Consider the following 26764-nt stretch of genomic DNA (forward strand, 5'->3'; position numbering starts at 1 on the left):
GTTTGCATTAGTATCCCTATTAAACTTAAAAACAACTAAGAAAACTTTAGTTTATAACATGCAAAGAAAATCATGCACTATTAAAGTAGTACCATTAAAAAATAAGTTTGTTTTACTTAAACTTTCTCCCTCCTGTTCCCCTCACCTGAGTATTTTTCCAAACATTAATGACATGAAGTAGGGCATATCCTTTAGAGTCCCCTACAAGTTTAACAAAGTTCAAAAAAAGTCCAGTATTTCCAGATTTTCTTGTTCTGTCATGTTTCATAAATATAATTATTGCTTTGGAATCCCACATTTGTCAGTTTTTAAGTTACTGGTGTTATTCCTGTTCATCTCCATCATCCATATCCTGGTTTTGCTTCATTTCCAATGTGCTCTTGATTCTTCTAGTCAAAACTTGTGTTTTTTTCCATCTGTCAAGCATTTTCCATTGAAACACTGGAAAAGGATTCACTGACACAGTCTCTGTGTGTTCTCCACTACCATAAGAGCAAGAAGCGGAATCTCCCTCTGTCTCGCAGCTCACACTTTGCTGGACAATCTTTTGTATTTCTTTCTTAGCATGTACTTCATCAAAAAATTATTTTCTCCCTCCAAGGAAAAAATATTTTGAAGATTGCTGGGTACAGCAGTTTGAATCTCACTCCTGCTTCCTGACATTCCCTCAGTAATGGAATAAATGTACTCCTCTTCTCCCTGGTGTACGAGTAGTCATTCTGCACAAACACACTGTGTCTCCCACTTTTAGTACTTTGTCCTTCTGCCACAGTTTTGTCAGAGTCGACTCCTTCTACTGGTAAGATTGTAACTTTACTATTAAAGGTCTAGGTTGCTTTCCCATAGCCAGGTTTGGAGCATACATATGATGTGCCCTTTCAATTAACAATTCCTGTTGTGGAATACCAATCCAGTTGCTCATTTGTGCTTTCATAAAATTAATACAGCCTTTTCCTTCAGCTTCTCTGGTACAGAAGAAAATCTCAGGTTTTCCCTACATGCTCTGTCCTCTAATGCTATTATTTTTTGAAACATCTCTTCTTGTGCAGTTTCATATTCCACCAACCTTTTCTTCATTTCGACTGCTGAGTTTTGCAGTCTTATCACCTTATCTGAATATATGTTTAAAGGTTCTTCCATTTTTTCTAGCCTTTTATTGTTTGAGTTGATACTCCCATCAGTGTTTCATTCATTTTCATCAAGTCTGTGTGCAGTTGCCTAATACTTTCTTCTAGGTTACTAGAAGTCATATCTGACGCTTGCACTGTGAACATCTGCAGTACTTTTCCCAGTCAGTGTTTCTTCATCACCTTGTTGTCACACTGGCAGAACTAGAATTAAGCTGTTACTCAATGTGCTGGCATCTTGGAAGTCCCGATTATTTGAGGAGATTGAGCAGGTTTTCAGCATTTTAAACAAATTTTCATCTAGCTTTTCCCTATTTTGTATGTTAAATGTTTTTGACAGGAATTTTTCGTAGGTTTATGCTTTTTTTCTTGTTCAAGACTGTATGCTGTTTCTAATCATTTGGGGCTGAAAGTAGCTCTTAAAACTGGGGGACCTTTGTGACATGTATTTTGTGCTTTGAACTTTTTACTGTGCAGTTTTCTGATTACTATTGTTACAGAAACAGACTTCAGATTGCTATTTAGAGGGAGAATAGCAGGAAGTATCCATTTTGTATTGGGCTGACCATGCGGTCATTATTATTGTTCTGGTTATTTTTTTGTCCTCTGATTTGAGGGACTCTGATATGGTGCCCCCAGCCACCACTGCCATCTAACTCTTGTGCACCTGTAAAACGCAGGCATAAATAAATAAGTATGCCTCAACCTAAGGCTTATGACTTTGCGGTAGCCTTGAGCGGTCTATCAGATCACTCACCTTCTTTTTCCTCCAGGTCCCTTGGTGTGGTTTTAGTACTATAACTGCTTATGACACAAGGATTTGACACATCCTTTGGGGCTGTACCATTACCTGCTTCAGGTACAGGAGAATGATGCTCTTAAATGCAGGGGAAGTTGCGGAGGGCAGAATCTGTTACCTGTGTTGATGCATCTTCACGCCGGGATTCTCCCACTAGTATAGTGCATACAAAAAAGAGAGAGAAGAGCCACCGTGTTGCAGAGCAGCAATCTCCCACCCTGTTTTCACCTGAGCTAGTGGCTATGGCTAGATCCATTATTCAGGTTGATTGTGGTGTGCAAACCCAGGTTATAAGTATCTCTGGCACTCTCACCCTGTTAAGCCACCCAAGGATCCTGATTTTGAAAGGAATCTGGATTTAGGTTTCAGAAGTGTTCAACGTCTGATCAGTCAGTTTTCTCTGAGGACGCAGAAGTTCAAAAACCCAAATAAATACTTTCTTTTTCCTAAAAGCTGGCTGGATTTAGGATTGTATTCAGTTGGGAGCAATCTTCAGATAACTCCTGAAATCAGCTGGGTATACAGTCTTTTGGAGGATGAGCCCAGGATATGGTGACTTTCCCTCTGTTGGTTCCAGTGTTGGAAGATGTTTTCAAGAAGGCTTGCAGTTCTCCTATACTGGGTGAGTCTGTTCCTAATAAGTGTTTAAAAAATTCAGGTTGTGTTGTGCCATACCAAACCTCCAAGCCCCCTAATCTGCAGATTCTGCTTTTGTGTCCCCAGCGACCTTCTTCAATAAAAAGGCTATATCTTCATCAAGCCCAGTCCCTCAACGTAAACTAGGCAAGTGGCTAGAATCTCAGGGAAAGAAGATGGCACAGTCCAGTACATTTGCTGTCAAGGTTTTAATTACCAATTTTTTATGTGGAAGTTTGTTTTGAGGTGTATGTATAGGTTTAGATACGTTCACTGCATTATTACAAGTAGAGTAGAAAAATTGTGAAAGAGATTGCTTCCAATGACTCTCAAGTGTCTAAACATGCTTTAAAGAGTACCTTCGAGGGAACCAATACTGATTCTAGAAATGCAGCTTACATCAGTTGTGGTAAGGAGGTATATTTGGTTGCATAACCAAAACTTTTCTGATGAGTTAAAAAAATAGACCTTGAATGCTCCATTTGATGCTGATTGTGTGTTTGGTACAGCAGCTAATCAAATCCGTACACACTGAGATGACTGAAGTAAACTGATGCAGCGGGTGTTTAAAATGTATCACATTCCCAAGTTTTCCTCCAATAAGCAAGATGATTTATGGTGGTCCAACAAACAGGAGTTACAGAAGAATAAAAATCAAGCTGCCAGAAGGAAATGTCAGGATGAGAACTCTGACAAACCTAACAAGAGAGGTTCCCTTCCCAAAAAGGATAACCCCCTTCCAATCTATGACTATGCCAAGACTCATCACCCATTACTCCCAAGTCCCTCTTGATGGAGTCCTGGTTCTCCATCAAGAAAGTTAGCTCTCAACAAGGATACCTGGCTGTCAGTCGTTTCCAACAAATGGCTGCGGAGCATTATTGTCAGGGGTTACAAGTGGCAGTAGAAGGGACATCTCCCTGTGTTGAGGGGAGGTTCCCCCTCATCTGTGGGAATAGACTTTATTTACCTCTGTACTCTGGCACATGCTGGACACAGGGGTCATAGAGCCGATCCTTTCTTCAGAGAGAAGGAAATGTTTCTACTCCAGAACTTTCTTGGTCCCCAAGAAAGAACTGTCATGGAGACAGGTGTTGGACCGCTCCATAGTTTCATATGTTTATAGGCAAGTTCTACACTAGCTGCCCTTACCGGCCATTTTAAGCGTAGACAATTTTCCTTTTTGTGTTCAAAATAACCTATTCCATTTAGTTATAGATTGGCCTTATCTATCCCATGGTCAATAATTATATATTACCTGTAATGAGAATAACTTTAATTTAGTATCCTTTCTAAATACCTTTGTCAAGGTCCTCAAGTTCAAGATGCTCACTGTGCAGACAGTGAGTGCTTCCTCTTCTCCCAAACCTCTGCTTCATGATGACCCTGGACTTGAAGGATGTGTGTCATCATTTCATAATTGCTTAGCGCTTCGGCAGATGTCTTGAGATTTGTTGTGTCTGGTTCACTTTATTATTTCTCTGTATTGCCTTTGAGCTAACCACTGCACCTTGAGTGTTTACAAAATGCCTTGCTCTGCTAGTGACCCACTGCTGGACTCCTGGCTTTCACATTTTTCCTTACTTGGATGGCTTGCTGGTCTGTGCAGACTGTGTATCCAGGTGTTTTGGAATCATTAGAGAATTGACACCAATAAAAGAATGGCCTTTCTTCCCAAAGATAAGATCATATCCTATCAAATGATATGTCAGGAATTTTCCTGGAGGAACATGGCCTCGGCAAGAGAATTCCTTAAAATTCTAGGACTGATTGTGTTCTTGATTCTCATGCTATGACTAACACTGTCCACATGAGGAAAATTCAGTGGTATGTACGAAATTGTTACAGTGGTGCAGAGCACAGTTAAGTATCAATCCAAGACTTCCCTTCTTCCCACCTGTTCCAATGCAGTCTGTCCAGACAGACTTATCCCTTCACTTGGGGAGCTGTCAATGGGAGTGAAAGTACAAGGCCACATGTAGTGCCAAGGATGCATGGAAACACATCAGTATCAAGGAATTATTGGTGATGATCCATGCCTTGAAAGTGATTCACCACTTACAGATTTTGGGTCCTCTTCTTGTGGTTACAGATAACACCTCAGTAATGTGGTACCTCAACAAACAAGGGGATCATATCCTCTGTGCCGCTTGCCATTGATGACCTGGAAAAGGCTTTACAGCATTCTGTTACTCTTCAGCCATCATATATCTCGTCAGACCAAACACTGTGGCAGACAAAGTAGATCCTGGGCAGACCAGCAAGAGTGGCAGCTCAACGCAGTAGTGTTCCAGGATCTATCCCAGAGATTGGGAATACCTCAAATAGATTTGTTTGCCTCCTTTCAAAACAGACAAGAGGAGAAATTCTGTTGAGGGCATCCTTGCAGCCATGCCTGGATGACCAAAGCATTCTCATTCCCTTGGATGAGGATATTCCAGTATGAGTTTCCACCCTTTCCACTAATTTACAAGGCACTTCTAAAGATTCAGAGAGAAATGCAAAAGATCATTGTGTGACCCCTTTTGGGCCTGAGCAATCTTGGTTCGCCCTTATAATGATATTGGCCAAGGACATTTACTACAGACTTCCTCACACTCTGGATTTGCTTGCACAGTTTCAGGGTGACTGATGCACCCATTTTAGAGCAACTATAACTTGACAGCCTGGAAAATTCAGTCTTGACACTCTTTAGGAACTTGTTTCATGAGGATGTGCATTAGGTATTAAAGGAGGCCAGAAAACTTGCTACTAGATAACCTTATGTTTACAAATGGATGCGTTTTTTTAAGTGGTGCATAAGCAGGAACAGAAGGTCCCTTGAGGTTAACATCCCTCTGGTCTTGAAATATTTATGTGAGCAACTTCAGGATGGCTTATCATATGTGTCCATTATGATGCATTTAGCAGCCATCTCTGCTTGTCTGCTATTGGATCCCATTCTTTCATCTTCTTCCCTTTTATTAAAACAGTTCATGAAAGGAGTACTGCATACGGGATCCCCTCACAAGCAAATTTCTTCTTTGTGGGATTTCACCTATGTTCTGGACAAATTGACCTTACCACCCTTCCAACCTGCCGCTTAGTCTGATATTAAAGCTGTTAACATGGAAAGCTGTTTTACTTATTGCTGTGACATCTGCAATACAAGTCTCTAACCTCCAAGCTCTCACGGTAGAACAACCTTATCTGATTTTCCACAGGGATAGGGTTTTTATGCAAAAATCCCTCTTTCATTCCAAACGTGGTGTCAGAATTCAATCTCTGTCAACCTCCCTGTGTTCTCCCAGAACCTAAATATAAGGCGGTGAGAATACTTCATACCTTGGATGTAAATCAGCAGCTCAGGTACTATCTTGACAGAGTGAAACCCTTTAGGAAGGCTGAAAGGTATTTTATTTCCTACACAAGGGCAAAGAAAGGTCATCCTGTCTGTAAGCAAACCATTGAATGTTGGTTGTCCTTTGGTATTTTTTTTTTTTGTTATACCCACCATGGCAAGGCAAATCCATTCAACCAGGGCTTTGCCTCTTCAATCACATATTGGAAAAGAGTGGACTTGAAGTATTTTAGAGGCAGCAACTTGGTCCACTGTCTATACCTTTATGAAGCACTACAAGCTGGATGCCTTTTTCAGATCCAGAGCAGGTTTCTCTAGGACCTTTCTTCGGGGGCTCCTAGACCCTTGTCCTTCCTCCTCCCTTGGTTGGGTAAGCTTTGGGAATCTACCAAATGCCAGTAGGGTTGTGTGTTTGTAGAACTTGGTACAGTTGTGTAAGTCGTACTTACCTGTAACAGTAAATGTTCTTAGAAAGCACACAGCCTTACTGTCAGTGCCCACCTACCATCAGCCTTTTTGGACCTACATTGTTTGTTGTTTAGGTTATCATAGAGAACTTCTTCATTGCCTTTATTGCTGTGTGTGTGGTTTTTGCTGTTGGAACACAGGAGGTGTTTGCAAACCTTGTGTTTCCTTCTTCTCTTCCTGCTGGAGCCTATAAATCTCAAAGGGTCCTGTTTGTGAGTGTGTAAGGCAGTCCCTGTACTGCCAGGTAATTGATCCATCACACCCACAGACAGTGGGAAGAATTCTGAGTTTTAGTAGCCTGCCAGAGGGGGGTAGCAAAGCAGTACTACCTGAATTCCAGTAAGGCAGTGTGTGCTCTACAAAAATCTACTGTTACAGGTAAGTAGGACTTGCACAACTGTACTTTACAAACCGCTTTTCACTACTGCCTGCAATATAAATGTCAGATTGCATTTATGAATCCGATTGTCTGGAAGTACCAAAGTAAACATATACTTTCTCAAATTGCTTTCAAATTCACAGGTATTCCTTGTTTGCAGTAGTTAACCATCAAGGCACCTTAGAGAGTGGGCACTATACAAGCTTCATCCGGCAGCACAAAGATCAGTGGTTCAAATGTGATGATGCCATCATTACCAAGGCTAGCATTAAGGATGTTTTAGACAGTGAAGGGTATGTATATTTTAAGTCGTTTATTGTAAATGTACGTTCATTGCATTAAATTTGCTTCTGTTGACAGTTTCAGAGAATTTAGGAAGAACACTGCAAGAAAATTGTCTTTTCTACACAGTGACTTCATTACTGTGTACTGGAATTGTAACAGTCCTTGTTATCTCTTACCTGTAGAGATGCTTGTGCTCCTGTTTCTGAAGTACTCAAATTTTGTGCATGACACAAATGTGCTTTTAATTTTTCTACTTGCTGCTTGTTGTGGCAGTATTCTGCTCTGAGACCATTTTGTGGAAAGAAAGTGATGTTATTGTAATCAATTTAATCTACTAAGAGATCTTGAACTACTGGATCCCTAATGGTCCAAAGGCAAGGGACAAATCACTCCTAATGAACCTCTAGGACACTGAGTCAAAGGACAGTGCTTCCAACCTGTACTTGTAGCTGTTGTCTTTTAAGCCTGTGATCTTTTTAGCTAGGAATCTCTGGGGTCTTCCAGTTGCATGATGTGCCTAGTAAGATACATGCCAAAAAAGGGCATTTTATTTGATAATGGGTCTGATCAGTGTGGAATACTGAGGAGTAAGAACTTTCTTCGATCTAGTTGAAATACCTTTTGCAATCAACTGCTCCAGGTAAAAGGTTTTCCTAACCATTGTGGAAACATGATAATTCAAAGGTGAGGAAATCATCTACCCATGCTCCAAGGTCTCTCACAGCACTAATCATTTTGAAGCGGGATGTTATCTATACTATAAGAATGATGATGGGATTGGTTACCAAATGCAGTAGTATTGTACTATTTAGCATTTAGTTTTAACATTATTTGAACTTTGGTCGTTATATTTGAGAGTACCATTTGGAGCTTCTGCATATCAGAGCTGAACTTGATAGTGACACCAACTTTGCAGTCATCTACAAGGTGAGTCAATCAAAGATCCCCATTTGTAATTTAGAGGTGTGTGAAGTAAATACTGAATAAGAGAGATCCTAGCACTGAGCCCTGAGGAACCGCACTGGTCACTTTCATGTTCACTGAGGATGTAGCTTGGCATCCTCACTACTTTAGTTCCATCTCTCAGCCAGTTTGCTATCCACCTTACTGGGTAGGGATCAGTTTGGAGCTCATTCAGCTTATTTATTGTGTTAGCATGTGGTATGGTATCAAAAGCTTTAGGTAGGTTGAGGTGTGCTGCATAGACAGAAATTGACCAGATTCATTGGGCAGGATCTACTTTTAACAAATGCCAAACTGCTGGGGATCAAGCCTTGTTAAGATTTTTGATGTCATAGTTAGGTTACCTATAAGTTCCATGGGTTTGCAAATGAGAAAGCTAATGAGTCTGTAGTTTCTGGGGTAAATGGTGGGAACAAGTTTGAGAACTGGCATCACAACAGCTGTGTACCATTCTTTAGGGACAAAACCAGTAGCTAAGCTCAGGTTAAATATCTGCAGGAGCCGGTCCATTAGGAAGTGTTTCGTAGTGTTTATTAGGCAACTGGGTATATTATTGGGTCCCATGGATTATGTATTTTTGCTTTGAAAGTTCTTTTAGCAAGTGTTAATAGTTATAATGGAGGATTTCTGATTCTGTGGAATATGCAGACTTTGTAGAGTTGTTTCCGGAGTGAAATTTGCACTGAAATTGTTAGGTAGTGTGTTGGCCATATATACTGGATCTGAGTAAGTAGTGCTATTTTGGATAAGTTCTGAGCAATGCTGGTTGTTATTCCTAAGTTGCTAATGTAAGCAAAGAAGGATTTGTAAGGTTCTTTAGCTTCTGATGCTACCCTAAGGTCATGGTATGCCTTTGTTTTCCTGATGGTGTTTTTTAGTTCCTTCGTTAACTTTTTAATGATAACCTGTGAGTTTTTTTTATTTTGCAGTATAGTTTAAGAAGCTTTTTTTTTTTCCATTGAATTTCTTATTTAAACATATGGGCCACCAGGATGGTTTATTTCTAAATTTCCCATTTTGTTTAGATCTGGTAGGGACTACCAGGTCAGTAGTTGAATAACTACTTGTGATAGTATCTTTGGTAATACAGTTAAACTTAAATTTTGAGATTTCATTGAGAATTGTAGAAGGTTGGCACATTTGATGCATCTGAAGTTTGAGATATTTGCATCTAATTGGAGATTTTAAAGAAAAAGGTTACTAGTTTGTGATCTTGTTTAACTAGGAAAGTGAGAAGGATAGTTCGTATTGATGCCATGTTAGTAAGGACCAGGTCAAGAGTATTTTGTTCTTTAGTTAAGTCCTAGACAGTTTGGTCCAGGGAGTATTTTGTTATGAAATCAAGGAATTTTTGGGTGCAATCTACACTTGAGGTATAGGTACCACAGTTTATCGGCTGGTAATTAAAATGTTCTAGGATAATAGATTCCTGTTAATTTGAAGTTCATCCCACGGATTGATGAATGTAACATGGCTTTCTGGGAGCATGGAGGAGTATTCGAACATGCTATGAACTATTAGTTGGTCTTTTTATTGTGATTTGGATTTTAAGGTCTGAAGAACTTTACACTGTTTTAAACGAAAACGCTTACATCTTTTATATTTTTTCTACATTAAAAACCTTTGATGTTAAGTTGTCTATCTCGCCTTCATTCTTGCTGGATGGGTTCGGAGCCGACCTCGGCTCCGACTCGGCCACTCTAAAAGCTCGAGAGTTGGTTCCCCTATATCCCACAATGCTAGGCGGTATTACCTCAGATCTCGTTTGCCGCTACAGCGATCGAGGTGTGTTGTTTCTACCGGCTTCAGATCAGTTCATATAGATTAGTCTATAGTTAATTTAAGCCCCTTTAATTTAGTTTTTTATCGTTATTTCCCTTAATTGAGTGGATTTTGACCCTTTCCTACCTGTTTATCCACCCTGTTTTCCTCAAGAACTTATTAGTTCTTCCCTCAGGCCTTCGGGCCCTTCCATCCCCTTATTAGTGGAGTGTATGTGTTTGTAGGGATTTAAAAACTAACTAATTTTAGTAGTTTAATTTTAGTTAACCTTAGCGGATAGTGTAATCGGTGTGTTTGTGTTGTGTGGTGGTTACACTTTTTTCCTTAAAAATGTCTAAGGATTCAAAAGTCTCAGGCTTCAAGAAGTGTGACTCGTGCTGTCAGAAAATGTCTCTGACAGACGGTCACACTTCTTGTGTGTACTGCCTGGGACCTTTACACCTGCAGGACTCTTGTGCTGTATGCCATGGCTTCAGCCCTAGAGTCCTGCAGGAAAGAAAGAACAAGCTCATCTTAAGGGGCTTGCTTAAGCCTGAGGGTCCCCTACTGCTACTGGGTAAACCCTCTAAGGCTCCTGGGTCCTCGACTCCAGCTACTGAGTCGACGCCTAGGCTCAAGCCTACTACTACATCGGCTCCGGCTGGAGCCGATGAGACTCGAACTGCTACTTCTGTGGTTCCCTCGGCTCCGGCTGGAGCCGAGGCATTGGAAATTTCTGAGTCGGCTCCGATCAGGTCATTGGAAACGACATCTAGAAGAGGTCCAGGTCACCGTCCCTTGGCTCCGTTCTTTCGGCTCCAGCATCTCCCTTGCTGTCTGAGCGAGCCATAGATCTCACTCCTCTAGATCATCGAGGCTTTCGGATCATGACCTTCAGAGGGTAGTGAGTCGACTTCTTAAGTCTGAGGCACTGGCCCAAATGCTTCAGAGCCCGACTCATCAGTCGATGCTTAACCCTATCCTCAAAATGTTCCTCCTCCTACTCCTTTGAGCTCGGGCAGGCGTTTCGGAACCGAGACTGTGGTAGCGTCGGAACCGATACAATTGTCTTCGGTTCCGTCGTCGGCTCCGATTTCTTCCTTGGAAGAATCTCGGCGCCGGACTTCCCTCGTCGGCTCCGAGGGGGTGAGTGGCATCGGACCCTTGTCCGACCCCGCTCTCCCTCTCGGCGCTTCGGCGCTGGTGAGTTCGGCTCCGACATCAGCCTCGGAGCCATCGCTGTCGGTGCCGAGGGAGGTTTTCAGCTTTTCGGAGCGGGGACCTTTGGCTCTGCCTGACAGGGGTGCCTTCGAGGTCATGCGGAGTGTGTTGGAACCTGGTTCAACTCCACAGTCAGCTCCGTCCGTCCCTCCCTCTTCGGTGCCTCAGGTTATGTCTGCTCACTCCCTCATCCCAGACCGCAGAGAGCCAGCTCCTCAAGAATCCCCTGTGGGGATATCATCCTCTTCCGAGGCCTCTCCTGAGTTGGCAGGGGAGCCCCCTAGGAAGAGAAAGTGCAAGAGGAAGCACATAGACTCACCTGAGTCTGTCACCTCTGACACGGATTTAGAGGATTCTGAGGGTTCCCCCCGTTCCCCTTCTGAAGATGTCTCCTTTGCAGACATTCTAGAGATCCTGAAACAGAGGGGAAATTGGCCAGCCCTTAACCCTTCGGAGGATGAATCTGTGTATCTTGAGGCGTTTGGCTCTCGCCCTTCCACCTCCTGGGTGTCCCCTTGACCCCTCATGCAGGTGGTAGCTAAAAGGCTTGGGCGGCTCCTGACTCTGTGGACCCCACCCTCAGGAGACCTTCAAAGTTTATCACAGCACCAGCAGATAAGCAATTTCTGACTAAGGGAGTTTCTGTGGATGCTATGGTGGTAGCTGCCGCCACTAAGAAGGAGCTAGCTGATCCTTGGTGCCTGTCCATCCCCTAACAAGGAATCTAGGTCTATGGACAGGTGCGGAAGCGGATGTTTTCGTCAGCGACCTTTGCTATGCGTTAAGCTGAACTACCTCTGTCATTTCACTCGTCTTCAAAGAGACTTGATCAAGGAAGCGAGTGAGATGTTAAAGGATCCTACAGCTGCGGGTTTTCAGGATAAGATGAGCAGCTCAGCTGGCTACCCTGAATTCTATAGCTAACTCCTCCATGCGCCTCCTCTCATATGCGGCTGATGGAGCGAGCAGAGCCGCAGGGACAGGTGTGGCCTTACGCCGGCATGCCTGGATGCGGCTATGCAATTTTGCGGACCCCTTTAAAACGTCTTTCACTAATTCCCCGTTTGATGGATCATCCCTCTTTGGTCCTCAAGTGAAAGAAACCTTGACGAGGTGCGAGACGGATGGCAAAACTCTTTCTGCCGTCGGAGTCCGTTTTTCTACTCCTTCTAGGCCTTATCCCAAAGGCCAGAAAAGTGGGAAAATGTGGTTCCGCAAACAATCTCAAGGGACTTTGCCTAACGCACAGAGTCAGTTCCCCTCCAGAGGCAGAGGAGGGAACAACAATGGTAGGCGTCGCCCTAGGGGCAGGGGGGGTCCGCAGAACCAGGGCAATCGAGAAACCTTTTCCGATAAGCCCTTCCAGCATCCCTGAGGTGTTGCCCGACTGTCCACCTTCGGAGGCAGTCGGGGGAAGATTGTCACTGTACCCAGAAGCCTGGCGATCCCTAACTCAAGACAAGTGGGTACAGTCCATCATTTCCGAAGGCTATTCCATTCCGTTCTTTCGTATTCCAAATCAATCAAAAAATCCCTTCCAGATGTTCCACCGCTCAAAGGGATCAAGCAGCGTTGGAAATTTCAAAGTTGCTTGCGAAAAGAGCCATTCAGCCAGTGCCAGCAGACCAGCAAGGATCCGGAATCTACTCCAAGTTCTTTTTGGTTCCAAAGAAAACAGGGGACTGGAGACCCATTTTGGATCTCAGTATCTTGAACAAGTCGGTCAAGAAAACAAAATTTCGGATGGTCACGCTACAATCCATCCTACCCTATTGGGAAAGGAAAACTGGATGGGCTCTATAGACCTCCAGGATGCGTACTATCATAAAAATGAACAGACGCTCCAGGAGATTCCTCCGCTTCAGGCTGGGAACCAGTCACTTTCAATTCAGAGCCCTGCCCTTTGGACTCACCACTACCCCGGTGTTTACCAAATGCATGGCAGTGGTAGCTTCTCACCTGAGGCGTCAAGGATTCCAGGTGTTTCCATATAGACGACTGGCTCCTCACAGCTCCTACCAAGCATCTCCTTCTAATAGCCAGAGACTACACCTTTCGCATTTGTCAAAAGTTAGGTATCTCAATAAATTGCGAAAAGTCTGTTTTGTCGCCTTGTCGTGCTATTACCTTCATAGGCGCAAATCTAGACACAGTCAACATGTCTGCGAGGCTCACAGACCAAAGAATAGCAGACATCATAAACTGGTCTCCTTCTCTTCCACAGCAACAGAGTCAAAGTCAGATTAGTTCTGAAAGTACTAGGGATTATGGCGGCTGCTATCCCTCTACTTCTATTAGCCAGATTTCACATGAGAATCCTTCAATGGATGCTCTTCACACAATGGTCGTACCAACAACTTCCGATGTCCCACACCATTATGATTACGCAAGCATGCAAGAATCATCTTCTTTGGTGGATTTCTTCCCCCCAGCTCTTCCTGGGAAGACCCTTTGTTCCTCCCCCTCCGGTTGCTACTCTGACAATGGACGCCTCCCTGATCGGGTGTGGGGGGCATTATCAGGGCAGAACAGTCCAGGGCATATGGCAACCAGACGAACGCCACTTGCATATAAATGTTCTAGAGATGAGAGCAGTGCTTTTAGCGTTGCAAGCCCTTCAAGACTCTCTTCCCTTGGGAACGATCGCAATCCAGACGGACAGCATGTCTGTAGTGTGGTATATCAACAAACAAGGCGGAACCAGGTCCTATCTCCTGTGTCGAGAAGCACTCAGACTGTGGCAATGGGCGATTTCTTCTCAGCGGTTTCTGATTGCAACGCACATCCCCGGGAAGTCCAATCTTATCGCAGACAAGTTGAGCAGAGCTATTCTCATGCCTCACGAGTGGTCTCTGAAAGATTCTATTTTGGAGAAAATTTTTCTCAAGTGGGGTCAGCCTTGCTGCGACCTTTTTGCTACTCCCCAAAACAGCAAGTGCAGAGATTATTTCACCCTATTCCCGTTAGCAGCCCAGCCCAGCAGAGACGCTCTAGTCCAAGTTTGGCGCCGGGGACTTCTGTATGCATTTCCTCCTTCCCACTTATCTCTCAAGTGATACAGAAAGCTATCGCTCAGAAGGCCTCATTGATCCTCATTGCTCCTTACTGGCCTCGACAGGTTTGGTTCCCCTTTCTACATCAATTTCTGTTGGAGCAACCTTGGCATCTGGACCTAGTTCCAGATCTTTTGATCCATCAGTCGGGTCAGTTACATCGCTCCCTCCCTCTCTGAACCTCACTGCTTGGTTCCTCCAGTTCCAACCTTAGCCAGGCTTCCTCAAATATCTCACTCTGTTCGAGATATTTTGATAGCTTCCCATAAATCTTCCACTCAGAAGATTTATCTGAGTAAATGGAAACGTTTCGCCTATTGGGCTCAAGGAAGGGACTTAGATCCTTTTACTGCTCCCATCCAAACAGTTCTGGATTTTCTAGCTGAACTTTTTCATGCAGGTTCATCTCCTTCTACTCTTAAAGTTCAATTGGCAGCTATATCTGACTTTCATGTGGGCATCTCAGATTCTGCCATCATGTCCCACAAGCTTTGCAAAGCGTTCTTGAAGGGAGTTTTTCCTCCTTAAGCCTCCGATAAGAACTCCTCCTCCTTCTTGGGACCTTAATTTAGTTCTCACATCTTTGATTCTTCCCCCTTTTGAACCTGCAGCTTCCTGTTCAATGAAATTGCTATCCTGGAAGACTCTCTTTCTGGTAGCCATTACTTCAGATAGAAGGGTCTCAGAACTTCATGCACTCAGCAGTCGACCACCCTATCTGTTGTTTCATAAGGATAGGGTATCCTTACGGACCAATCCATCCTTCTTACCTAAAGTAGTCTCTGTGGCAAATCTAAATCAAGACATAGACCTTCCTGTGTTTTTTCCTAACTTTTCTAACAGGTCTGAACAAAATTGCATTGGCTAGATGTTCATCGTCAATTGAGATATTATTTGGACAGGACCAAACAGATCAGAAAAACTGACCAGTTGTTTGTTTCTTATGCAGAAGGTAGAGAGGGCCTTGCAGTTTCTAAGGTATCACTCTCCAGATGGCTAACATCCCTGATTTCCTTTGTGTATCAAATTAGACACCAAAAGTTGCCTAACAAACCTAAGGCTCATTCGACTAGGGCTTTGGCTACCTCTTTAGCTTTCCAAGACAGGCTGCCTATTGATACCATTTGTGCAGCAGCTACATGGGCTACTCCTCACACTTTCATTTCTCATTATAAGTTGGATCTAGCTTCTAGACATAGAGCTAATTTTGGTTCCACTGTTCTCAAGAGTCTGTTCCGATAGGCCACCCGGGATAAGGTGCTAGGGACGCGGTCCCATCCAGCAAGAATGAAGGCGAGACAGACAACTTAACATATAGAAGTTATGTTCTTGCCATAACGTTCCATGTTAGTTGTCTTCTTCTCGCCTTCTTTCTTGCGTCCAACCCTCCTTCCCCCTAGCCTGGACAGACCTAGAGGAGTTTGATTGTGACCTCTCTTTCTTCCACCTTTATTGTATATATGTTTATGCTATACTTTGCATATATCCCTTCATCAGGTTTCAGGTCACCTTCTTCCTTTCCTTTTATAGAGGTGGTGTTTCCTTTTTCCAGTAGTTCTGGATTTATTATTGGCTGGGCCTAGCTTACAAACGAGATCTGAGGTAATACCGCCTAGCATTGTGGGATATAGGGGAGCCTCGAGCCGGTGGAACAACTCTCGAGTTTTTAGAGTGGCCGAGTCGGAGCCGAGGTCGGCTCCGAACCCATCCAGCAAGAAAGAAGGCGAGAAGAAGACAACTAACATGGAACGTTATGGTAAGAACATAACTTCTATTTTTACATCATCGTGCCTTGGATTTTGTGCTTGTTGGAACCTGATGTGCCAGACTTTTCACATTTTGTGATTTGGATCTTAATCAGTTCACTTGGGTCTCTTGGGATCTGCCTAGAAGTGATGTAGTCTTTAGCAAATATGGTCTCTGCTTTATTAAGTAGGGGTACTCCACTGAAGTTACCATCAGGCCAAAAGGCAAGATAAGTGTAAAACCCTGGCATGGAGAGAGGGACATTTCTGTGATATTAAACATGTATATACACAGCAAATTAGCCAGGACCTCAAGATCAGGTGATTTTGTAATTTAAATTCTTGGTGTTGAGCTGTGCCACCTTGAATGTGGTCTGATACTTTATTTGTTTCCTTAGTTAGGTTGGGAGATCCATTACCTGGATTGTGCCTAAACAAAGGCATTATGAGACTGCAAAAACATTAGCTAGTAGTAGAAGTCCTGGAAAGTAAGATGCAGTCCATCCACTGGCAAAGCAAGAGTGATTGGCTAGCATCTTTTTCCATGCTGACATGTACTAGAGCCCCCTAGAATGACACCATCTGTGCAGCTAATTGATGAATATAGTGATCTTTTCCATGTACTTTACCACAACTTGAGGAGGATTCTGCTCAAAACCAGGATTTGACCTGCATTTGTGATGTACATGGAGAGCTCTGTCGTGTCTCTCTACATATCCCTCAGGGTTTTTCATGCTAGGTCATTTGCACCTGTGTGGACAAATACCTTGACATAATCATGTTTGTTTGGCTTAATGGACTTTAGGGCCTTTGATATGTCAAGATCTTGACTCCTGAAAAGCAACTTACTGCCACCCTCTTTGTTCAGCCTCATGAGAGTTGAGTCAGTGTGTCTGACAGTAGAGTCACCAATCACTAGTACACTTTTGTTAAAAGTTGTCTAGCTGTACTAGTTTTGGAGTAGTTTATTACCTTGTGACCTTTTACTGTGCCAGTCATAGTTGGTATTGTAATGTTTTATACTGAGTCCTAGATTTACTAGGTCTTGAATTCTTAGGCAAGGACTTTTTAATGGCATCAGTGTATGTTAGTTTACTCTGTTTATATGCAATGCAGTGGTGGAGTGTGTTGCTTGCAAGTTGTTTGTTTGTGAGAAGACCAGCTCCAGTTTAGCCAAATACCTGCATCACTCACATATGTATATTGATGAGCTAAGCAATAATTTATTGTCTGTGTGCATCAGTTGCCTAAATATACCAAGTGCTATGAGGCTGGCAACCAAGGGTGGACAAGCTGGGTTACCTTCCATTTTAGTCTAAGAATACAGTATTTAATAATTGATTTTAATAAAGTAGTTAGTAGCTCAATAGAAATACTATATTTCTGATATTATGGAAATGTGGCTTAAGGATTTTATTAATAGGTGGCTTGTATTTGTAATATAAAAGGGGATGTAGTGATATCATAACGTAGCTCAAGAATTTATTTAAAAATGTCTCGTATTTGCTTTTAAGAGGGTTAAAAATAATAAAGATAAGATAAATATGAACAGTTCCCACTTATCTAAGACAGTATTGGGCGTGCATCTAATAGCTGATAGTATTGGAATACAGCTGCAGTCTCTTAGTGAATCAAAATTTTAAAAATTTGAGGGGTTCCTTTTGGGGGTTTAAAAACCTTTTTAAGGGTTTAACCTTTTTTTGGTGAAAGTTTTTTTTATTTTGGGGGCAGTTTGGGGTTTTTAAAAGAAAAGGGGGCCTTTTTTTTTCCAAATTGGGGGAAATTTTTCTTTTAATTTTTAAACCCCCAATATGGGGGGGGCCAACCCAGGGGAAATGGTTTATTTCTAAATTTCCCATTTTGTTTAGATCTGGTAGGGACTACCAGGTCAGTAGTTGAATAACTACTTGTGATAGTATCTTTGGTAATACAGTTAAACTTAAATTTTGAGATTTCATTGAGAATTGTAGGGTTGGCACATTTGATGCATCTGAAGTTTGAGATATTTGCATCTAATTGGAGATTTTAAAGAAAAAGGTTACTAGTTTGTGATCTTGTTTAACTAGGAAAGTGAGAAGGATAGTTCGTATTGATGCCATGTTAGTAAGGACCAGGTCAAGAGTATTTTGTTCTTTAGTTAAGTCCTAGACAGTTTGGTCCAGGGAGTATTTTGTTATGAAATCAAGGAATTTTTGGGTGCAATCTACACTTGAGGTATAGGTACCACAGTTTATCGGCTGGTAATTAAAATGTTCTAGGATAATAGATTCCTGTTAATTTGAAGTTCATCCCACGGATTGATGAATGTAACATGGCTTTCTGGGAGCATGGAGGAGTATTCGAACATGCTATGAACTATTAGTTGGTCTTTTTATTGTGATTTGGATTTTAAGGTCTGAAGAACTTTACACTGTTTTAAACGAAAACGCTTACATCTTTTATATTTTTTCTACATTAAAAACCTTTGATGTTAAGTTGTCTATCTCGCCTTCATTCTTGCTGGATGGGTTCGGAGCCGACCCCCCGACTGGCCACTCTAAAAGCTCGAGAGTTGGTTCCCCTATATCCCACAATGCTAGGGGGATTACCTCAGATCTCGTTTGCCGCTACAGCGATCGAGGTGTGTTGTTTCTACCGGCTTCAGATCAGTTCATATAGATTAGTCTATAGTTAATTTAAGCCCCTTTAATTTAGTTTTTTATCGTTATTTCCCCTTAATTGAGTGGATTTTGACCCTTTCCTACCTGTTTATCCACCCTGTTTTCCTCAAGAACTTATTAGTTCTTCCCTCAGGCCTTCGGGCCCTTCCATCCCCTTATTAGTGGAGTGTATGTGTTTGTGGGGATTTAAAACTAACTAATTTTAGTAGTTTAATTTTAGTTAACCTTAGCGGATAGTGTAATCGTGTGTTTGTGTTGTGTGGTGGTTACACTTTTCCTTAAAATGTCTAAGGATTAAAAAGTCCCCTTCAAGAAGTGTGACTCGTGCTGTCAGAAAATGTCTCTGACAGACGGTCACACTTCTTGTGTGTACTGCCTGGGCCCTTTTACCCCTGCAGGACTCTTGTGCTGTATGCCATGGCTTCAGCCCTAGAGTCCTGCAGGAAAGAAAGAACAAGCTCATCTTAAGGGGCTTGCTTAAGCCTGGGGGCCCCCTACTGCTACTGGGAAACCCTCTAAGGCCCTAGGTCCTCGACTCCAGCTACTGAGTCGACCAAAGGCCCTTTTATTTACATCGGCTCCGGCTGGAGCCGATGAGACTCAACTGCTACTTCTGGGTTCCCTCGGCCCCGGCTGGAGCCGAGGCCTGAGTCGGCCCGATCAGACCATCGGAACCGACATCTAGGAAGAGGTCCAGGTCACCGTCCCTTGGCTCCGTTCATTCGGCTCCAGCATCTCCCTTGCTGTCTGAACGGAGCCATAGATCTCACTCCTCTGGGTCATCGAGGTTTTCGGATCATGACCTTCAGAGGGTAGTGAGTCGATTTTTAAGTCCGAGGCACTGGCCCAAATGCTTCAGAGCCCGACTCATCAGTCGATGCTTAACCCTATCCTCAAAATGTTCCTCCTCCACTTTTGAGCTGGGAGCCGGGCGCTGGAACCGAGACTGTGGTAGCCCCGGGAACCGATACAATTGTCTTGGTTGTCGCCCCCGATTTCTTCCTTGGAAGTATCTCGGCGCCGATTTCCCCTCGGGCTCGAGGGGTGAGTGGCATCGGACCCTTGTCCGCCCCCTCTCCCCCCCGGGTTTCGGGCGCTGGTGAGTTCGGCCCCGACATCGCCTCGAGCCATCGCTGTCGGTGCCGGGGGAGGTTTTCAGTTTTGGGAGCGGGACCTTTGGCTCTGCCTGACAGGGGTGCCTTCGAGGTCATGCGGAGTGTGTTGGGACCTGGTTCAACTCCACAGTCAGCTCCGTCCGTCCCTCCCTTTTGGTGCCTCAGGTTATGTCTGCTCACCCCCCATCCCAGACCGCAGAGACCCCTCCTCAAGAATCCCCTGGGGGGATATCATCCTTTTCCCGAGGCCTCTCCTGAGTTGGCAGGGAGCCCCTAGGAAGAGAAAAGTGCAAGAGGAATCACATAGACTCACCTGAGTCTGTCACCTCTGACACAGATTTAGAGGATTCCGAGGGTTCCCCCCGTTCCCCTTCTGAAGATGTCTCCTTTGCAGACATTCTAGAGATCCTGAAACAGGGGGGAAATTGGCCAGCCCTTAACCCTTCGGAGGATGAATCTGTGTATCTTGAGGCGTTTGGCTCTCGCCCTTCCACCTCCTGGGTGTCCCCCTTGACCCCTCATGCAGGGGGTGGGGCTTGCACGGCTCCTGATGCAGTGGACCCCACCGCCAGGAGACCTTCAAAGTTTATCACAGCACCAGCAGATAAGCAATTTCTAAAAAAAAGGGAGTTTCTGTGGATGCTATGGTGGTAGCCCCCCTGAAGGGCTAGCTGATCCTTCGGGTGCCTGTCCACCCCCCTAACAAGGAATCTAGGTCCATGGACAGGTACGGGAAGCGGATGTTTCTCAGCGACCTTTGTTTGCTCGCTGAACTACCTCCCATTTCACTCGCCTTCAAAAAACTTGATCAAGGAAGCGAGTGAGATGTTAAAGGATCCTACAGCTGGGGGTTTTCAGGATAAGATGAACCCCAGCTGGCTACCCTGAATTCTATAGCTAACTCCTCCATGCCCCTCCTCTATGCGGCTGATGGAGCGAGCAGAGCCGCAGGGACAGGTGTGGCCTTACCCCGGGCATGCCTGGATGCGGCTATGAAATTTTTTGCGGCCCCTTTTAAAAACGTTTTTCACAAATTTCCCCCTTTGATGGATCACCCTCTTTGGTCCTCAAGTGAAAGAAACCTTGACTAGGTGCGAGACGGATGGCAAAACTCTTTCTGCCGCCGGAGTCCGTTTTCTACTCCTTCTAGGCCTTCCCCCAAAGGCCAGAAAAGTGGGAAAATGGGGTTTCCCAAAACAATCTCAAGGGACTTTGCCTGACGACAGAGTCATTTCCCCTCCAGAGGCAGAGGAGGGAACAACAATGGTGGGCGCCCCCCTAGGGGCGGGGGGTCCAGAAACCAGGGCAATCGAGAAACCTTTTCCGATAAGCCCTTTCAGCATCCCTGAGGTGTTGCCCGACTGTCCACCTTCGGAGGCAGTCGGGGAAGATTGTCACTGTACCCAGAAGCCTGGCTATCCCTAACTCAAGAAAAATGGGTACAGTCCATCATTTCAAGGCTATTCCATTCCCTTTTTCCCAATTCCAAATCAATAAAAAAATCCCTTCCAGATGTTCCACCCGCTCAAAGGGATCAAGCAGCTTTGGAAATTTCAAAGTTGCTTGCAAAAGACCCATTCAGCCAGTGCCAGCAGACCAGCAAGGATCCGGAATCTACTCCAAGGTTCTTTTTAGTTCCAAAGAAAACAGGGGACTGGAGCCCCATTTTGGATCTCAGTATCTTGAACAAGTCGGTCAAGAAAACAAGATTTCGGATGGTCACGCTAAATCCACCCTTTCCCCTATTGGGAAAGGAAACTGGATGTGCTCTATAGACCTTCAGGATGCGTACTATCATAAAAAATGAACAGGCCCCGGAAGATTCCTCCGCTTCAGGCTGGGAACCAGTCATTTCAATTCAGGGCCCTGCCCTTTGGCCCACCACTACCCCCGGTGTTTACCAAATGCATGGCAGTGGTAGCTTCTCACCTGAGACGTCAAGGATTCCAGGTGTTTCCATATTTGGACGACTGGCTCCTCACAGCCCCCACCAAGCATCTCCTTCTAATGGCCAGAGACTACCCCTTTTCGCATTTGTCAAAAGTTAGGTATTTCAAAAAATTTGGGAAAAGTCTGTTTTGTCGCCTTGTCGCTATTACCTTCATAGGCGCAAATCTAGAAACAGCCCTGCAACAGCCCAAAAAGAATAGCAGACATACAAACTGGTCTCCTTCTTTCCACAGCAACAGAGTCAAAGCCGGGTTAGTTCTAAAAAGGTGTTGGGATTATGGCGCTCCCATCCCTCTCTTCCATTAGCCAGTTTTCCACATGAGAATCCTTCAATGGATGCTCTTCACACAATGGTCATAACAACTTCCAATGTCCCACACCATTATGTTTCCCCAAGCTGCAAGAATCATTTTTTGGGTGGATGTTTTCCCCCCAGCTCTTCCTGGGAAGACCCTTTGTTCCTCCCTCCGGTTGCTACTCTGACAAGGACGCCCCCCTGATCGGGTGGGGGGCATTATCAGGGCAGAACAGTCCAGGGCATATGGCAACCAGACAATGCCACTTGCAATAAATGTTCTAGAGATGAGAGCAGTGCTTTTGGGTTGAAAAGCCCTTCAAGACTCTCTTCCCTTGGGAACGATAATCCAGACGGAAATATGTCTGTAGTGTGGTATATCAACAAACAAGGCGGAACCAGGTCCTACCCCTGGGGAGAAGCACTCAGACTGTGGCAATGGGCGATTTCTTCTCAGCGGTTTCTGATAGCAACGCACATCCCGGAAGTCCAATCACCCAGACAAGTTGAGCAGAGCTATTCTCATGCCTCACGAGTGGTCTCTGAAAGACTTTTTGGAAAAAATTTTTCTCAAGTGGGGTCAGCCTTGCTGCGACCTTTTGCTACTCCCCAAAACAGCAAGTGCAGAGATTATTTCACCCTTTTCCCCTTTTACCGGGCCCAAACCCAGCAGAGACGCTCTAGTCCAATTTTGGGCCCCGGGGGACTTCTGTATGCATTTCCTCCTTCCCACTTATCTCTCAAGTGATACAGAAAGCTATCGCTCAGAAGGCCTCATTGATCCTCATTGCTCCTTACTGGCCTCGACAGGTTTGGTTCCCCTTTCTACATCAATTTCTGTTGAGCAACCTTGGCATCTGGACCTAGTTCCAGATCTTTTGATCCATCAGTCGGGTCAGTTCATCGCCCTCCCTCTCTGAACCTCACTGCTTGGTTCCTCCAGTTCCAACCTTAGCCAGGCTTCCTCAAATATCTCACTCTGTTCGAGATATTTTGCTAGCTTCCCATAAATCTTCCACTCGAATGATTTATTTGAGTAAGTCGAAACGTTTCCCCTATTGGCCTCAAGGAACGGACATAGATCCTTTCACTTTCCATCCAAACTAGTCCTTGATTTTCTAGCTGAATTTTTTCCATGCAGGTTCATCTCCTTCTACTCTTAAAGTTCAATTGGCAGCTATTTCTAACTTTCATGTGGGCATCTCAGATTCTGCCATAATGTCCCACAAGCTTTGCAAAGTTTTTAAAAGGAGTTTTTCTTAAGACCTCCTAAGAAATCCTCCTTTCTTGGGACCTAAATTTAGTTCTCACATCTTTGATTTTTCCCCCTTTTTGAACCTGCAGCTTCCTGTTCTGAAATTGCTATCATGGAAGACTCTCTTTCTGGTAGCTATTACTTCAGCTAGAAGGGTTTCAGAACTTCATGCACTCAGCGTCGACCACCCTTTATCTGTTGTTTCATAAGGAAGGGTACCCTTTAGGGAACCAACCATCCTTTTACCAAAAGTAGTCTCTGTGGCAAATCTAAATCAAGACATTGACCTCCTGTTTTTTTTCCAAATTATTCTAACAGGTCTGAAAAAAAATTGCATTGGCTAGATGTTCATCGTCAATTAAAGGTATTATTTGGAAGGACCAAACAATTCAGAAAATCTGACCAGTTGTTTGTTTCTTATGCAGAAGGCAGAAAGGGATTTTCAGTTTCAAGGTATTTTTTCCAGATGGCTAACATTTTGATTTCCCTTGTTTATAAATTAGACACCAAAAGTTGCCTAACAAACCAAAACCCCTTCCACCAGAGCTTTGGCTACTTCTTTACCCTTTAAGACAGACTGCCTATTGACACCATTTGTGCAGCAGCTACTTGGGCTACTCCTCACACTTTCATTTCTCATTATAAGTTGGATTTAGTTTTGACATAGGGGCTAATTTTGGTTCCACTGTTCTCAAGAGTCTGTTCCAAAGGCCACCCGGGAAAGGTGCTGGGGACGGGGTCCCATCCAGCAAGAATGAAGGCGAGATAGAAAATTTAAAATATAGAAGTTATGTTCTTACCATAACGTTCCATGTTAGTTGTCTTCTTCGCCTTTTTTTAAGGCCCCACCCCCCTTTCCCCCTGGCCTGGACAGACCTAGAGGAGTTTGATTGTGACCTCTCTTTTTTCCACCTTTTTTTAAAGGTTTATGCTATACTTTGCATATTCCCTTCATCAGGTTTAGGTCACCTTCTTCTTTTCCTTTTATAGAGGTTTTTTCCTTTTTCCAGTAGTTCTGGATTTATTTTTGGGGGGCCTAGCTTACAAACGAGATCTGAGGAAAACCCCTAGCATTGTGGGATATAGGGGAGCCTCGACCCGGTGGAACCAACTCTCGAGCTTTTAGAGTGGGGGAGCCGAGGTCGGCCCGAACCCATCCAGCAAGAAGAAGGGAAGAAGACAACTAACATGGAACGTTATGGTAAGAACATAACTTCTTTTTTTACATCATCTTTGGATTTTGTGCTTTTTGGAACCTGATGTGCCAGACTTTTCACATTTTGTGATTTGGATCTTAATCAGTTCACTTGGCCTCTTGGGATCTGCCTAGAAGTGATGTAGTCTTTAGCAAATATGGTCTCTGCTTTATTAAGTGGGGTACTCCACTGAAGTTACCATCGGGCCCAAAAAGGCAAGATAATTTAAAACCCCTGGCATGGAGAGAGGGACATTTCTGTGATATTAAACATGTAAAACACAGCAAATTAGCCAGGACCTCAAGATCATGATTTTGTAATTTAAATTCTTGGTGTTGAGCTGTGCCACCTTGAATGTGGTCTGATACTTTATTTTTTTCCTTAGTTAGGTTGGGAGATCCATTACCTGGATTGTGCCTAAACAAAGGCTTTTGAGACTGAAAAAACATTAGCTAGTAGTAGAAGTCCGGGAAAGTAAGATGCAGTCCATCCACCCAAAGCAAGAGTGATTTTAGCATTTTTTTCCATGCTGACATTTAGCCCCTAGAATGACACCATCTGTGCAGCTAATTGATGAATATAGTGATTTTTTCCATGTACTTTACCACAACTTGAGGAGGATTCTGCTCAAAACCAGGATTTGACCTGCATTTGTGATGTACATGGAGAGCTTTGGGGTCTCTTACATTTTGGGGTTTTTTCAAGGTCATTTGCATGTGGGGACAAATACCTTGACAAAATATGTTTGTTTGGCTTAATGGACAGGGCCTTTGATATGTCAAGATCTTGACTCCTGAAAAAAATTTGATCTTTGTTCAGCCTCATGAGAGTTGAGTCAGTGTGTCTGACAGTGAGTCACCAATCACTAGTCCCTTTTTTTTTAAAAAGTTGTCTAGCTGTACTAGTTTTGGAGTAGTTTATTCCCTTTGGCCCTTTTTACTGTGCCAGTCATAGTTGGTTTTGTAATTTTTTTATACTGAGTCCTAGATTTACTAGGTCTTGAATTTTTGGCAAGGATTTTTTAATGGCATCAGTGTATTTTAGTTTACTCTTTTTATATGCAATGCAGTGGTGGAGTGTTTTGTTTGGGTTGTTTGTTTGTGAGAAGACCAGCTCCAGTTTAGCCAAATCCCCATCAAAAAATTAATTGATGAGCAAACAATAATTTATTGTCTGTGGGGCAATTTCCTAAATATACCAAGTGTATGAGGCTGGAAACCAATGGACAAGCTGGGTTACCTTCCATTTTAGCCCAAGAATCAGTATTTAAAATTGTTTTTTAATAAAGTATTTAGTTCAATAAAAATTTACATATTTCTGATATTATGGAAAGGGGTTAAGGATTTTTTTAAAAGGTGGCTTGTTTTGAAATAGGGATGGGATATCATGGGCTCAAGAATTTATTTAAAAATGTCTTTTTTTTTTTTTTAAGGGGGTTTAAAAAATAAAAAAATAAGATAAATATGAACATTTCCCCACTTATCTAAGACATTTAAGGCATCTAATAGCTGATAGTATTGGAATACAGCTGCAGTCTCTTAGTGAATGCGAGAATGATTAGGGTAGTTTGTAAAGAATTTGAAACTGAAAATTCCTGTGTCTGTCTAGTACAGAAATGAGTGACACTCAGTTTTGCTTATTTTGGCGGGAAAAAAGGAAAAAAAAAAACAAAGAAAATTTTAGAAAAAAAGAAAGCTTAAAGCCAATAATTTTTTTTGGGGTTTGAAATTTTAAATTATTTTTAATTTTAAAAAATAAGTTCTTAAAAAGTTTTTTTGGTTCCCCATCATGATTTTTCTGGGGTTTTAAATATTCCCTGAAAGATAAAGGGGAGAATTTTAAAAAGGGTTTTAAAATTCACAAAAAAAATTTGGGGGCCCTAAAACAACAAAACAAGCATGTTTTAAAAACCAAAAAAATTTTAAACCTTCACCAAACTGTAAAAGCCAAAACCTTTCAGATAAATTTTAATTAAAACAAACTTTTTTTCAAAAATTTTTTGTTTAAATGAAACATCAATTTTTTAATACATTTAACTTTCAGAAAAAAAAAACATTTTTTAAAAAAGTTTTTAAAAACCTTAATATATATTTTTTGAACACACCAAATTTTTTATGTTATAGTTTTGGAAAATATTAAAAAAAAATGATATTGTAAATTTTTTTTTAATAAAATTTTTATAATGAAAATTTTTAAAAAAAAATTTTTTTTAATTATATTTATTTAAATATATATATTATAAAAATGTTTTATGTATATATATTTATTATATTTTTAAATTTAAATATTTAAATAAAAATTTTTATTTTTATATTTTTTATATATATGAAAAAAATATATATATATATATATATTATATATTTTTATATATTTTATATAAAATAAAAAATATATTATATATATATATATTATATAGATATATGTATGTATATATTATTATAAAAGGGATTTTATTTTGTATAAAATATATATATATGTATATATGTATGTATATAAAAATTAAAATTTTTTATATA

At 42.5% G+C, this 26764-nt stretch overlaps 1 protein-coding gene across 4 annotated transcripts in view; it reads left to right on the plus strand.

The window, feature by feature from the left end:
- Positions 1-26764, plus strand: part of LOC122816538 (ubiquitin carboxyl-terminal hydrolase 22-A) — a 2071246-nt gene that overhangs the window by 1887945 nt on the left and 156537 nt on the right. For all 4 annotated transcript variants that reach the window (XM_044089386.1, XM_044089387.1, XM_044089389.1 and 1 more), the window contains one exon: positions 6893-7042. In XM_044089386.1, the coding sequence (XP_043945321.1) occupies positions 6893-7042 (150 nt within the window). The remainder of the gene's footprint in view (positions 1-6892; positions 7043-26764) is intronic.

Source organism: Protopterus annectens, chromosome 12.part0 (assembly GCF_019279795.1).
Source record: "Protopterus annectens isolate FY-2018-M chromosome 12.part0, PAN1.0, whole genome shotgun sequence".
Lineage (NCBI taxonomy): Eukaryota > Metazoa > Chordata > Ceratodontiformes > Protopteridae > Protopterus > Protopterus annectens.